General features: G+C 33.2%; 1 protein-coding gene across 5 annotated transcripts in view; it reads right to left on the bottom strand.

The window, feature by feature from the left end:
• FAM135A (family with sequence similarity 135, member A) overlaps positions 1–13,679 on the bottom strand; it is a 79,262-nt gene that overhangs the window by 29,930 nt on the left and 35,653 nt on the right. For 3 of the 5 annotated variants that reach the window (XM_012724224.1, XM_012724236.1, XM_012724230.1), the window contains exons 9-11: positions 13,571–13,648; positions 11,067–11,116; positions 6,411–6,566 (exon numbers count right to left, since the gene is read on the bottom strand). In XM_012724224.1, coding sequence (XP_012579678.1) covers positions 6,411–6,566; positions 11,067–11,116; positions 13,571–13,648 — 284 coding nt within the window. The remainder of the gene's footprint in view (positions 1–6,410; positions 6,567–11,066; positions 11,117–13,570; positions 13,649–13,679) is intronic. The other 2 variants (XM_004673606.1, XM_012724239.1) reach the window with 1 other exon arrangement.

Below are 13,679 nucleotides of genomic sequence, written 5' to 3'. Positions count from 1 at the left end.
ATCGAACTCATGCGGAAGCGGCTTTAGATTCTCAGAGCAGTGCTTTAACCCGCTGCGCCACCAGGGAGGGCCCGGTTTTTTCATTTTTAATGTATCTTTTATTATAACCTGTGATTAGTGATTTTTGGTGTTATTACTGGATTGTTTTGGGGATGCCAGGAATTGCACCTAACACACTTAACTGATAACTGTTGTGTTTTTTTAACTGTTTCACCTGACATCTGTTTCCCCATCTCCTTCTTTATGGGCCTCTCTAACCCCTGAAACACAATACTGAAATTAGGCCCATTAAAAAGAAGAAAATATAGGCAAAACACTCCATGCCATACATCTCAGAAACAACTTTAAAGATTCATCCCCCAAAACAAAGAAAATGAAGGAAATGATTAACTACATAACACTAAAATGCTTCTGTACAGCAAGTAAGACAATAATCCACAATATGAGACACCCTATAGATTAAGGCAGTATATTTGCACTCCACAAAACTGATAAGGGACTGATATCAAAGATCTATAAAGAGATAATAGAACTCAACAAAAAACAAAACAAAGAATCCAGTCAGAAAAGTAAGGGCCTCCTTGGTGGTGCAGGGGTGAAAGTCTCAGTGCTATCAAGCTATTGCCAGCCATTGCAGCATGAATTCGATCACCAGCCAGGAAGATGACCCACAGACTCAGCAGACCTCTCTTTTCTTACCCACTGTTCCCCTCAGGTCATATTTCAGTAAATGTGTCTGTTCTACTCCCCACTCTGTCTCTGGTGAATCTTCTCATCCCCTGCACCATTGGTTTACACCCCAATTCTATGCATAAATAAAAAAATCTTAAAAAGAAAAAGTGGGGCCCTCCCTGTGGCGTAGCAGGTTAAAAGCACTGCACTGAGAATCTAAAGCTGCTTCCGCATGAGTTCGATTCCCGCCTGCCCTGGAGGTGACCACATGGTGTGGCAGACCTCTCCTGACCTACCCGCTGCTCCCCTCAGCAGTGTACTTCGCCGATCTGCCTGTTCTGCTCCCCACTCTGTCTCTGGTGAAGCTTCTCGCCGCCCCTGAGCCTCTGGCCTGTACCCCAGTTCTGTATGCATAAATAAATAAATCTTAAAAAAAAAAAAAGTGGACAGAAAGGAGAGGAAATGAAGATGGCAAACAGGCACATGAAAAAATGTTCAAAATCACATAATCAGGGAAATGCAAATCAAAACCACATTGAGATATCACCTCACACCAGTGAGAATAGACAATGTTTAAAAAATGCACAAAATAAAGAATGATGTAAAAAAAATATATTAAAAAAATAAAATAGGCCCTCCCTGGTGGCGCAGCGGGTTAAAGCACAGCACTGAGAAGCTAAAGCCACTTCCGCATGAGTTCGATTCCCGCCTGCCCTGGAGGTGACCACATGGTGTGGCAGACCTCTCCTGACCTACCCGCTGCTCCCCTCAGCAGTGTACTTCGCCGATCTGCCTGTTCTGCTCCCCACTCTGTCTCTGGTGAAGCTTCTCGCCGCCCCTGAGCCTCTGGCCTGTACCCCAGCTCTGTATGCACAAATAAATAAATCTTTAAAAAAAAAAAATAACTAACAACGAATGCTGGTGAGGATATGAAGAAAAAGGAACCCTCTTACATTGCTGGTAGGAATGGAAACTGGGACAACCACCATGGAAAGCCCTGTGGAGGACCCTGAAATGGATCTCTACCATATGACTCATCAATTTCACCTTAGGAATGTAGATTCCTAAGGACACAAATACCCTAATTCGTAAGTATACTTGTACTCATATGTTTATTACAGCACTATTTGTAATAGCTAAAATATGGAAACAACCAAAACACCCCAAAACAGATGAATGGATCAAGAAAATATATATATATATACCACCAAAGACAAAGAAAATATATATACCATCAAGACAAAGCTAACAGTCAAGCTATAAATTTGAGAGGGGGAGGGAAAGGGATCAAAACAGGAGGGAGGAGCACAAGAGTCCATGGTGATAGTTCATTGGCGTGTTAGTGGTGGTAATTTTATAGGGACAACATCTAAGAGGAAAAATAAAACCTTGCACAGAAAAATGAAGATGTAAAAATAAATAAAGCTCATTAAAAATCTTACAATGGCCTCCAGATATTAATGTGAGAGGAAAGATCACATATCTCCCATTTAAGTCAAAAACTAGAAATCATTGGGGTATAGGCCAGAGCTGCAGGGGCAATGAGAGGCTTCATCAGAGTCAGAGTGGGGAGCAGAACAAGCAGACTGATGAAGTACACTGCTGAGGGGAGCAGCGGGTGGGTCAGAAGTCTGCTGTGCCATGGTCACCTTCGGGTGGCGAATCTCGAATCTCGCACTGAGGCAGCAGCGGCAAGGCTGCAGTGCTGCACTTCAACCCATTGTGCTATTAGGGAGGGCCCAAATTCTGGACTTCTAATGTGGGAAATTTTTGGATTACTGATTCTATCTCCTTATTTGTATTATATAGTTTTTTCAGATTCTCTATTTCTTCATTATTCAATATCAGTATTTCTTCTAGGCTAGCAAATTTGTTGACAAATAATTGCTCATACTAGTTTTCTATGATCCTTTATATTTCTGTGGTATCAGTTGTAAATCTCTTCTTTCATTTATGATTTTATTTACTTGAACATACTGTCTTTTTTTCTTAGTTTGGTCAAAGGTTTGCTGATTTCAAAAAGAGCTGCTCTTAGATGTATTGATTTCTCCCTACTTCATTTGTTTCCATTTTCCACTTTATTATTTTCTTCTTTCTGATAACCTTGGGCAATAGTAATCAAAATAACATTGTCTTATAATAAAAACATATAAACAGACCAATATAATAGAACTGTAAGCCTGGTAATAAATCCATACTGATATGGACAATTAATCTGTGACAAAGAGTCAAGACTATACAATGGAGAAAGGGAAGTCTCTCCAACATATGTTGTTGGGATAACTGGCCAACCATATACGAAATAATAAAATTAGACAACTATCTCACACCATACACAAAATTTAACTGAAAATGGATTAAAGACTTGGATGCAAAATGTGAAACCATAAAATATATAAAAGAAAATACAGACAAAATATATGACATTGGTTTTAGGGATGTCTTAGGAGACTTGACTCCAAACAGCAAGGGAAACAAAAGAAAAATAAGCAAATGGTTCTATATTAAACTAAAAGCTTCTGTACAGCAAATGAAAATATAAAAAAAGACACACTACTGAATGGGACAAAATCATTTCACTACGCTTATCTGACAAAGGGATAGCATCCCAGATCTACAAAGAACTTATACAACTTAAAATACAGAAGACACAAAGATGGACAATAAGCACATGAGAAAAGGCCCATCATCACTTATCATCAGGAAAATACAAATTGAGACCAAAAGATACAACCTCACACTGATGAGAACTGCTCATATAAAACACACACAAAAACACACACATACACACAACCACAACAAAAAGAAGCAACAAGTGTTGGCAAGGATATATAGAAAAAGGAACACAGTGGTAGGAATGTAGACCGCTCCAACTCCTATGGAAAGCAGTATGGTTTCTCAAAAATAATAAAGCTAGACCTACCTTATAATCCACCAATTCAGTTAGCTTATCTACCTGAGTAATGCAAAAACACAATGTGAAGGGACATACACAGTTCTGTTCACTCTTTACAATAAATAAAGTATGAAAACTATATCAGGTGATAGATGAGTTGATTTAAGAAGATAAAGTATATATGCACAATGGAATATAATACTCAGCTACCAAAAATTAAATTCTTGCCATTTGCAACAACATGGATAGAACTGGAGGGGATTATGCTAAGCAAAATAAGTCAGAAGGAGAAAGAAACTACTGGATGATGATTTCACACATATGTGGAATACAGAGACACAAAACAAAGGAAAAGACAAAAACCAAACCAAACAAATCCTGTAAATGTGACTACAAAAATGTGGCTATCAGAGCGGGAGGGTAGCAGTGAGGAGCTACTGAGGCAGGGGGCACAATGGACTATGGAGGAGGATAGTGGTTGTGGTACAGTTATATGGTATGAACCTGTACCTGAGTCATACAGTGTGCTGTAAGCTAATCTTACCCCAATTTAAAAAAAAAAAAATTGAAGGTTACTAAGAAATATTTAATGCCAATAAATTAATAAAGTCCTAGAAATAAAATTTACCAAAACTGACTAAAATACAAAATGCAATATTCCCATTAACATATATTACCTGTTATCAAAAGAAATATAATACAAACCCACAGTGAAGGGTGATCACAAAACTATTAGCCAATACTCTTTAAAAGTAAAAGTCGGCCCTCCCTGGTGGCGCAGTGGGTTAAAACACAGCACTGAGAATCTAAGGCTGCTTCTGCATGAGTTCAATTCCCGCCTGCCCCAGAGGTGACCACATGGTGTGGCAGACCTCTTCTGACCCGCCCGCTGCTCCCCTCAGCAGTGTACTTCGTCGATCTGCCTGTTCTGTTCCCCGCTCTGTCTCTGGTGAAGCCTCTCACCACCCCTGAGCCTCTGGCCTGTACCCCAGTTCTGTATGCACAAATAAATAAATCTTTAAAAAAAAAAAAAAGTAAAAGTCATGAAGGACAGAGTAAAATATAAGAAACTCTTGTAGAATTAAAGGGGCATGACAAATGTGATATATGGTTCTCAGTTTGATCCTGAAAAGGTGGGGAAATACTGTTTTACAAGACACTATGAAGGCAACTGATGAAATTGAAACATAGACCACAGCACTATAGCAATATTAAATTCCCTAAAGTTCATCATTGTACTATGTAAAATAGGCAAATACTTTGTGCTTAGGAAATAAACCCTTATCTACTTAGGGATCAAAGAGCATCATGTCTATAGCTATTAAATGGCTCATGGAAGAATGTGGAAAAAATATATATATACACTCACACAAAAAGGAATGATAAAACAAATGTGCCAACATTGTAACTTGTGATTTTTTTTTTTACTACTTTTGTAATTCCTCTGTAAGCTTGCTTTATATTTTAGAAGTTTTACATGATTGTTGGCTTTCATGTTCATCTTCAATTCACCTGAAATTGAATTTTATTATGTTATTTTTTTTGCATAAAAAGCCAATTGTTTCAACATCACTTATTGAAAATTCCATCTTTTGTTGGCTGTTCTGTATCTATTATGTTCAAATATGGAAATGTTTATTCCTGGTCTTTCTCTTCTGCTCTACCTACACCAAAATGAAAACTTGAAAAAACTGCAAAAGACTACATAAAGAAAGTCAAGGAAACAAACCATGAGAGAAGTGTTTATAAAACATATAAGAGACAAAATTTAGATACACAGAAAACAATTACAGGTCAAGAAGAAAAAGAAAGATATTCTACAGTAAAACATGCAATTTGAACGGGCACTTCATGAAGCCAATTATGGTGGTCACCTGCAAAATTCTATTGGAGAAATGCAAACTAAAACACAGTTAAATGCCATTTTATATACAACAGATTAGCAGTCAGTGATAAATTTTATAGTACAGTATGTTGAGTAAGGACCCTCATATAGTACTGGTGTGTATGGAAACTGGTGCCACTTTGGAAAATAGCATGCCATTAACTGTAAGATTGAAGTATGCACCTCTAACACCACAATTTCTTCTGTAGGACAATACTTCAAAGAAACTGGCAGAAAATATGTACAGGAGTTTTCACAACTGCTTGGCTGTAACATCCAACTAAGCCATTGGATTAGAAGTAATCCAATGTCCATCACCAGTAGAATGGATAAACGAATTGTGGTTATATTCAAATGGAATATATAACAGCAATCTAGTTACCAACAAAAACATTGACTAATCTCACAAAAACAAATCTTGAGTGAAAAAAGGAAAAAAGCCCAGAAGACTTCTACAGTAGTATTGACAATTTTCTATTGATTTAAGCAAGTTAAAAAGGTATATATTTGCTAAAATATGCATGCTTTATGTTTTTTCATGATTTTGATTGTATGTCATATTTTATAATTTAGAAAAAAATGAAAACAAACATGGTATTTTTGAATAAGTACTACATGGAATGCAGTGTGCATATGTTAGGAGATAAGTCTGCAAAGGCAAATCAAAACCTCTTGATTTGAGACCTGGTTATAATTCTTGCTCTTGAGTCCCAGGTCTATCTTATCCCAAATATTTTATTTTACATACCTTTACATAGTTTTTATTATTTAGCAGTATTTGTGACTGAGATAGTCATGTGTTCAACTGTATTGTATTATTAACTTCAAAGTCAAACAAATAATAAATGTCTGCTGATTTATCAACAACTTTGGTGAAAATCAGGTTTTTTATTAATGTGAAACTTCTAAAGATAAATAATACTTATTAAATGCACAAACATCATTTATTTAACTTACCCTCAAAGTATGGTGCTCTTGTGCTAGTAATACTCTCAATTCTTCATGTAGTGTTATAACTTCCAGAAACTGTCCCCACAGAGCCATTAAAAGTGAGCAAAGTTGTGCAAGATTCATATTTATAAGTTCTGCCAATTCATCAGGATTTTCTATTTTCTGAAATGATAAAAAAAAACTTCACTGCTTCCTGAGACTTATAATAACATGTATAATATTACAAACTAAAGAGAATGAATATTAACCCTAAGGTACATTTTTAGTTTTAAAAAGAAATGTGTAGCTGCATAGGTGCACATAGAACAGCAATACTAACTGATCAGTGACTATTTGATAATTATGGATGTAATTTTCAATAATTAAACCGAAATTTCATTATTTGAGTTGTCTTGTTACTAAAATAATAACAAAAATGGTCTAAAAAGACAAATTTGGATTCTTTAGAGCACTATCAACTTCAAATACTAAACCAATAGGAGCTTCAAATATAATGTACAAATTATAATATGAAGTCTTAAAATTTTTGATAAATGAAGAAATCTTAAAATTTAAGATCTCCCACCTCTAACCAGCTAAGTAAAAAATCTCCTTATCTAGGACTAAGATATCTTTTAATATTTCTCTCATCCTTATGTTTCTACATTCTATTTTGCTTGTAGTAAGACTTTTCCAGAGCTGGCAAACATTTTTTCTTTTCTTTTAAAATAATTCTATCCACTCTTATTAAACATGTTTTAAATGCTTGCGCCTACTTACATTCTACACCTATAAAGATTAAAATAAAAAGATCACAGTATGGTAAGCAAAGAAAAATAGGTAAACAATTATGACATATTATTAAGAATGTTCTAATAGTAGTATAAGCATATCCCATTTATTTAAACATTCACTTAAACTGGTAACAGTTAAGAGTACTGATTTATATTATGAAATGCAGAATATTTCAAAAGGCTTTGGTTTTCTTATGTTGATAAAATTAGACTTTCTTAACAAAGAATAGAAGACTATCATCAGGATGACCTGCTTTTCTTTCAGACAATCATTTTTTTTTTATTTACTAATTCAATAATATTATTTATTTTTTACTTATACAGATATGCTATTTACAAATATGACATATTAGTTCTTTCCATTTCCTCCCTTTCCTTCCTTGCCCTAGGTAAAACACTAAATAGATGTGGTGATAACAGATATCCATGTTATTACCATAAGATAGCCCTAAGATTCTTTTCAATATTAGAAGGAAAACTTTCAGTATTTTACATTTGCTAAGATGTGGAGCTATTCTTTATCAAATTATGAGAATTCCTTCTAGTTAGCTAATAGTTCTTTTTTTTTATTATTACAAAGTTTATTTTTACATCATTTTGCACATTTTTTTTTCCATCTCGATTGTAATCCCCGCAGATTTCCCATCACCAAATCACCCCTGTGCCACCACCATAGTCCCGTGCATTTCCCTCCCTTCTCCCCCCCGTTTTTTATTCCCCATTCCCCCTCCACCCCCACAGAATGTCTCTGGTATATGGTTGTTCATTATTTTTGTTATTTTCTCGCCTGGTCCATTATACTCCTGCTATGATTGAAACCATCCGGTATTTTTCTTTCTCTTTCTGGCTTATCTCACTAAGCATGATCTTTTCCAGCTCCATCCAAGTTGCTGCAAAAGACATGTGTTTCTCTTTTTTGGTTGCTGAGTAATATTCCATTGTATATATGTACCACATCTTTCTAATCCAGTCATCTACTTTTGGGCATTTGGGCTGCTTCCATGTTTTTCCAATTGTAAATAAAGCAGCAATAAACATGGGGGTACAAGTATCTTTTTCAATCAGTGTTTTTGTGTCTTTTGGGTAGATACCTAGGAGTGGGATTGCTGGGTCGTAGGGAAGCTCCATGTTTAGCAGTTTGAGGAACCTCCAAACAGTTTTCCATAGTGGTTGTACTAGTTTGCATTCCCACCAGCAATGCAGGAGAGTTCCTTTTTCTCCACATCCTCGCCAACATTTGTTGTTGCTAGTTGTTTGAAGATGTACCATTCTCACTGGGGTGAGGTGGTATCTCATTGTGGTTTTAATTTGCTTCTCCCTTATTACGAGTGATGTTGAACATTTTTTCAGATGCCTGTTGGCCATCTGCATTTCCTCTTTGGAGAAGTATCTTTTTACTCTACTGCCCATTTTTTGATGGGGTTGTTTACTTCATTTTTGTTGAGTTTCATCAGTTCTCCGTATATTTTTGTGATCAGTCCTTTATCGCTACTTTTGTGTGAGAAAATGTTTTCCCAATTAGTGGTCTTTCTGTTTGTTTTTAGTAATGTCTCTTTTGCTGTACAGAAGCTCTTTAACTTGATGTAGTCCCATCTATTTATCTTTGCCTTCACTATTGTGGCGTTGGGTGCTCTGTCTTTAAAGATGTCGCTGAAGTGTATGTCAGACAAGCATTTTTTATTATGAGGACAGCCTTTTCTTAAATTCATTAAGTCAGCTTATAGATATTTAATCTCTTGCTGCAAAAACTTATCTTTCGATTTTAATAGTACTAACAAATCTTTCTTAAGTAGCCAGCTATATGCAGCTATCTTCTTGTGGTAAAGAAGGAAGCAACAGTCTATTACGTTGAAGTTAAAAGTTACTTGTCATGGTTTCAGTTACCATCTATATACTAACAATGGCTAAATGGGTATGTCTAAAAACATCTCTCCTGAGCTTACCACTATACATAGTAAGTAATTCACTTAGATGTGAAATTTCAACATGTCCTAAATTGTACTGACTATATTGTCGTTCTCCTTTTCTTATAATAAATGAACAAATCCCCCAAATACTGCTTATTACATACACTGTTTTATTTATTTATTTTTGAAGTCAACATTTCAAAAGTCTACATTTGGTAGGAATTTTATTATCCCTATTATCCCTCTATTTTTGTACCCTAACTCAGAGAGAAAAAAAAAAGTACCAAAGTCTACCATCACCAAAAGTATATACAGATAGTCATTTACCAACATCCTTACTACCAATAATGCAAAAAAAGGTTGACGGTCACTTTCATTTTTACAAATTTCATGGGTAACCCCCCCCACTTTATTGTTTAAATCTGCATTTCCCTGTTTTTCAATAAGGATTTAAGTAGCTAACTTGTTCTGCTAAGAATTAGCTATTTGCACATTGCCTCTCTATATATCCATTTTTCACAAGGGTATTTTTTAGAGTATCATGGTCTACTGAACGAGCAGCCAAGTTTCCCACAAAAACATTTATGTAATGTAAATGCCTTTATATACTGCATTAATCATTTGCCAGGTTTAAATATTACAAATATTTAAAATTTACAAATATAAAAACTTTGTTTCATCAATATCTTATTCTGTCTTTTACTATGACACTGAAGAAGTTATTTCATATTCCAGACTTTGTGTGTGTGTGTATATATAAAACTAATTTTACCATTCTTTTTATAAAACCCAGTGTGTGATAGTCTGTCATATATTGTGTTCTTAAACACAGCAGTTTGGGTTCCAATGTTACTTTTATTGATTTGTCTTTCAATTCTCTTAGAGAAGTCCTACTCTATTTTCATTATTGTAGTTTTATATACATATGAGCATCTAGCTGGGTAAGTATATCTAAATAAATACTGTTTTTCTTAGTCATCCTTCCTTTTCTTCAATTGATCTTTAAAAATAAATTTAAAATTTCTAATTGGGTTTTGATATGGATGCAGTAATACTAGTAAGTTCAGAAAAAGATTTCAGTGATTATATATTTTTCCACTAACAAGTATCATGTTTATTTACTCAAAACTTAATATCTTATTGAAACATTGTAGATTTTTTTTTCATTATTAATCATATACCTTAAGATTATTTCTAAGTGTTCAATGTCCTTTGGGCAACTATCATAACAACATTAGTGATTTTTTAACAAGAATACTTTTCTTATTTGATCTACGGGGAAAGTCTAGCATCATATACAAAATTACTTGTGTACCCTACACATACAGAACTATATCAGGAGAAGGTAACCTTTTTTTTTATAAAGGGTATGTCTATTCCTCACTCAAATTTATATTTCAAAGACATATATATACCTTTGTTTGATTTAAGTCTGATTTGATCCATTAATAGAACTGAAAATAAAATACATGGTGGCCATAAAATACCCAAAATATTTAGGTCCAGACCAAAGAAAATTCAATTGCAAGAATGAACTAGTGAACTAGTGAAAAACTGATGAGATACAAGTTGATTCACTGAAAGAAAGCAAATTCTCTTGGGTCTCTCTGGTGGCTCAGGGGTTGAAGACACAGTACTATCAAGCTGTCCCCAGCTACTACAACATAAGTTCAGTACCCAGATAGGAAGCTAACCCACATGTAGCAGAAGATCTCTCTTGTTTGTCCACTGCTCCCCTCAGCAGTGTAACTTACTAGATCCACCTGTTCTGCTTCCCACTCTGTCTGGTGAATCCTTACACCTTCACCTCCCACACCTCTGGTTTACACCCGTGTTCTTATATGCATTAATAAATAAATCTTAACAAAAAGAAAGTATATTCTCATTTCATTTAAAAAATATATCATTTTACAAAAATGGTAGGTGATATTTTAAAGACAGTTTTCAACCTGAAAATGTGAATTATAAAAAAATTAAAGTACCTTAACTTCTTCACATAGTTCAGTAAGCCGTGCTTCTATATCCATTTCCTCTGAAAGGAGTAAAGAATAATTAGAGGAAATACTTTGTTAGATTTGAAAATTATTTTTGAAATTATACCAATTAAATTACCTTTGAAAAACCAGACAGTTGAGAAATAACTGGACTATAATTAATGACTTAAATTTCAATATGCTATATTTTCATAAATACACAAATCATGTAATAAAATGATAATTATTAAACTCTATGTTTTAACGATTAAATAGTTTCAGTTTCCTTAAGAGTCTAACACTATCAATGAAATATTGACTAACTACCTAAAATAAATTCTATAACGGCATCAGGGGAAAGAGGAACATATAATTAGGTTTCATTGGATTTCATATATTGTAAATTATATTAGTATTTTGTAGTATATGTGCAATTTTTTGCTTTTTATAAGAACTACTCTTAAAAGTATTAATTCAAATTAATTTTTATAATCAAAACATTTAGATTTTCCTGGAGTACAGACCATTTAAATAAAAAATATTACATAATTCTTTTGAAAAAGTTTCTAACCTAGTTTAATAAATTTAGCTTTCTATAATCTGTAGGTCTGTAAATTAATCCATAATCTTGTTGTTGAGTTTAATTATTCGTACAAAGGGAGAATACATCTATGACATCCTTGAATTCATTTTTCAACTCATTATCTCATAAGGTAGACTGAACATTTACTACTTGATTAAAAGGGTAATAAACAGTTAAAGTTACATAGCAAACAAAACAAAGCTATAATAAGAATAACAAACACCAAATTGGTAACTAAAGTCAATGGTACACATTTATTTTATAATATGCAAAATATATAAATGACCTTAGATCTTAATATGTTCCAAGAAATAGATCATATATTTAGTCAACTTGTTGATACATACTAAATAAATCTGAGCTACCACAAGTCATAATCTGTTAAATAAACATGTATTTTCTAATATTAAAAATATTAGCAGCAGACGGAGTATGAAAATCACAACTTCCATATGCCAACACTGTTTTTACATTACCCCATGGCCTTTTTCTGTCTTAGAAGAAATCAGTAAAATTAGTCTTAGTAGGTTACATATCCTACTTAGGAATTTTGAAAAACTGAAAATAATTTTTTTAGGATTTGAGTTTTAATATATTTTTCCAGCCTTTATATAATAAAAACACACATATGTGAACTGGGACATAAATATTAAGGTTAGTGAGAACTACTTCAATGCAAAAAATGCCTTAAAAGAATGTTTAAAAACAAAACTTAACATTTTTGAGTTGAAATGATTTCAAATCATTTAGGATTTTTAGTTACATTTAAAGTTATATTTTAATTAGTTTTTGTTTTTAAAATGCCATACCCAGAAATACATAAATTTGAAATACATAAATTTGATCATTATCTTATATAAAATGTTGTTTTTTACTTGATTTTTCCTACTAATAATATGATTTAGAATGTTCACACATAAATTGATAGGTTGTCAAAAACAGTTTAAATGATAATTGCATTTCTGTCTCTAAAAAGAACACTAAAACATGTCATAAAAGGTCAAAATTTGTCTTCAGTCTTTCTTTTTAGCTTCCTGGTTAAAAAATACCATTTTTTCCCTTAAGAGTTTTAATGAAAAATCACCTAAATCAAGTATTTCTAAGCTAGTTTGCATCTCAGAAATAGTGAGAGATTTTGGCTCCTTAATTTCTCTTCATTCATATTTTTGAAAACTAGGAACAAACAGTGTTAATGTCACTTTTTTTTAATATCTCTAGCTTTTCTAAACTTTCAAAAAGGTATGGTTTCTTCATGGAAGAGAAAGTAAATGAAGCACCATTGCTAATCTAGAACAAAAGCCTATAATATATAGGAAAATAAATCAATAAAATAATGAGGGCATTCATGTCCACCCAAGGATATAAAAATAAATGAGTAGAAAACATTTTCTTTAAAATATGTAACATATCTGGAAAATGGTGATTTGATACTACTGATTTAAAAAAAAAACAATAAAAAGTAGGTATTAACTGACTTCAAAGTTAAAATTGTATATTGAAGATGCTTCTCTTTATTTGTTATGCATAAAATTAGCCTTAGTTTTTAAACCACATTTCATTATCACTAGCCCTATCTAAAGATAAACTTATTTGTAATAAATTTAAAGCAATATTATTAAATCAACAAATTCTAGCATTAAATATGGTTTCCAAAAAAGGTTCTTTGTAGGAACTGTAGAAACAAAATGGAAAAAGTCAAAGAAATTTTTGCATTTACCATTTCCTTTTTAAATGAAAATTTCAACCTATCAAATTAGTTGAGAAATTTTTTAAAGTTTGTCTACAAACCAAATTCATTCTAAAAGTTCTTAAATAAGAGTGGTAGGAAATGTTATATTAATAAACACATTTTTATGGTATTTAACTAATTTAAAGCAAAATTTCATATTAATTAAAAGGGATAAATTACTTAGCCTATTTGTAAACATACCTAGACTGGTGTCTTTCTGGGTTCTTGGCTGTTTTCTTCTGAGAAGACGCTCATAAAGGACCTGCATGTTGGCCTTGGCTAGTTATAAGGATTGCACATAGCACTAGTT

This window comes from Condylura cristata, unplaced genomic scaffold (genome assembly GCF_000260355.1).
Source record: "Condylura cristata isolate star-nosed mole 26May11 unplaced genomic scaffold, ConCri1.0 scaffold00001, whole genome shotgun sequence".
In the NCBI taxonomy this organism is placed as follows: domain Eukaryota; kingdom Metazoa; phylum Chordata; class Mammalia; order Eulipotyphla; family Talpidae; genus Condylura; species Condylura cristata.
The sequence above is the reverse complement of the archived record's forward strand: the minus strand, read 5'-3'. Positions and strand labels throughout refer to the sequence as shown.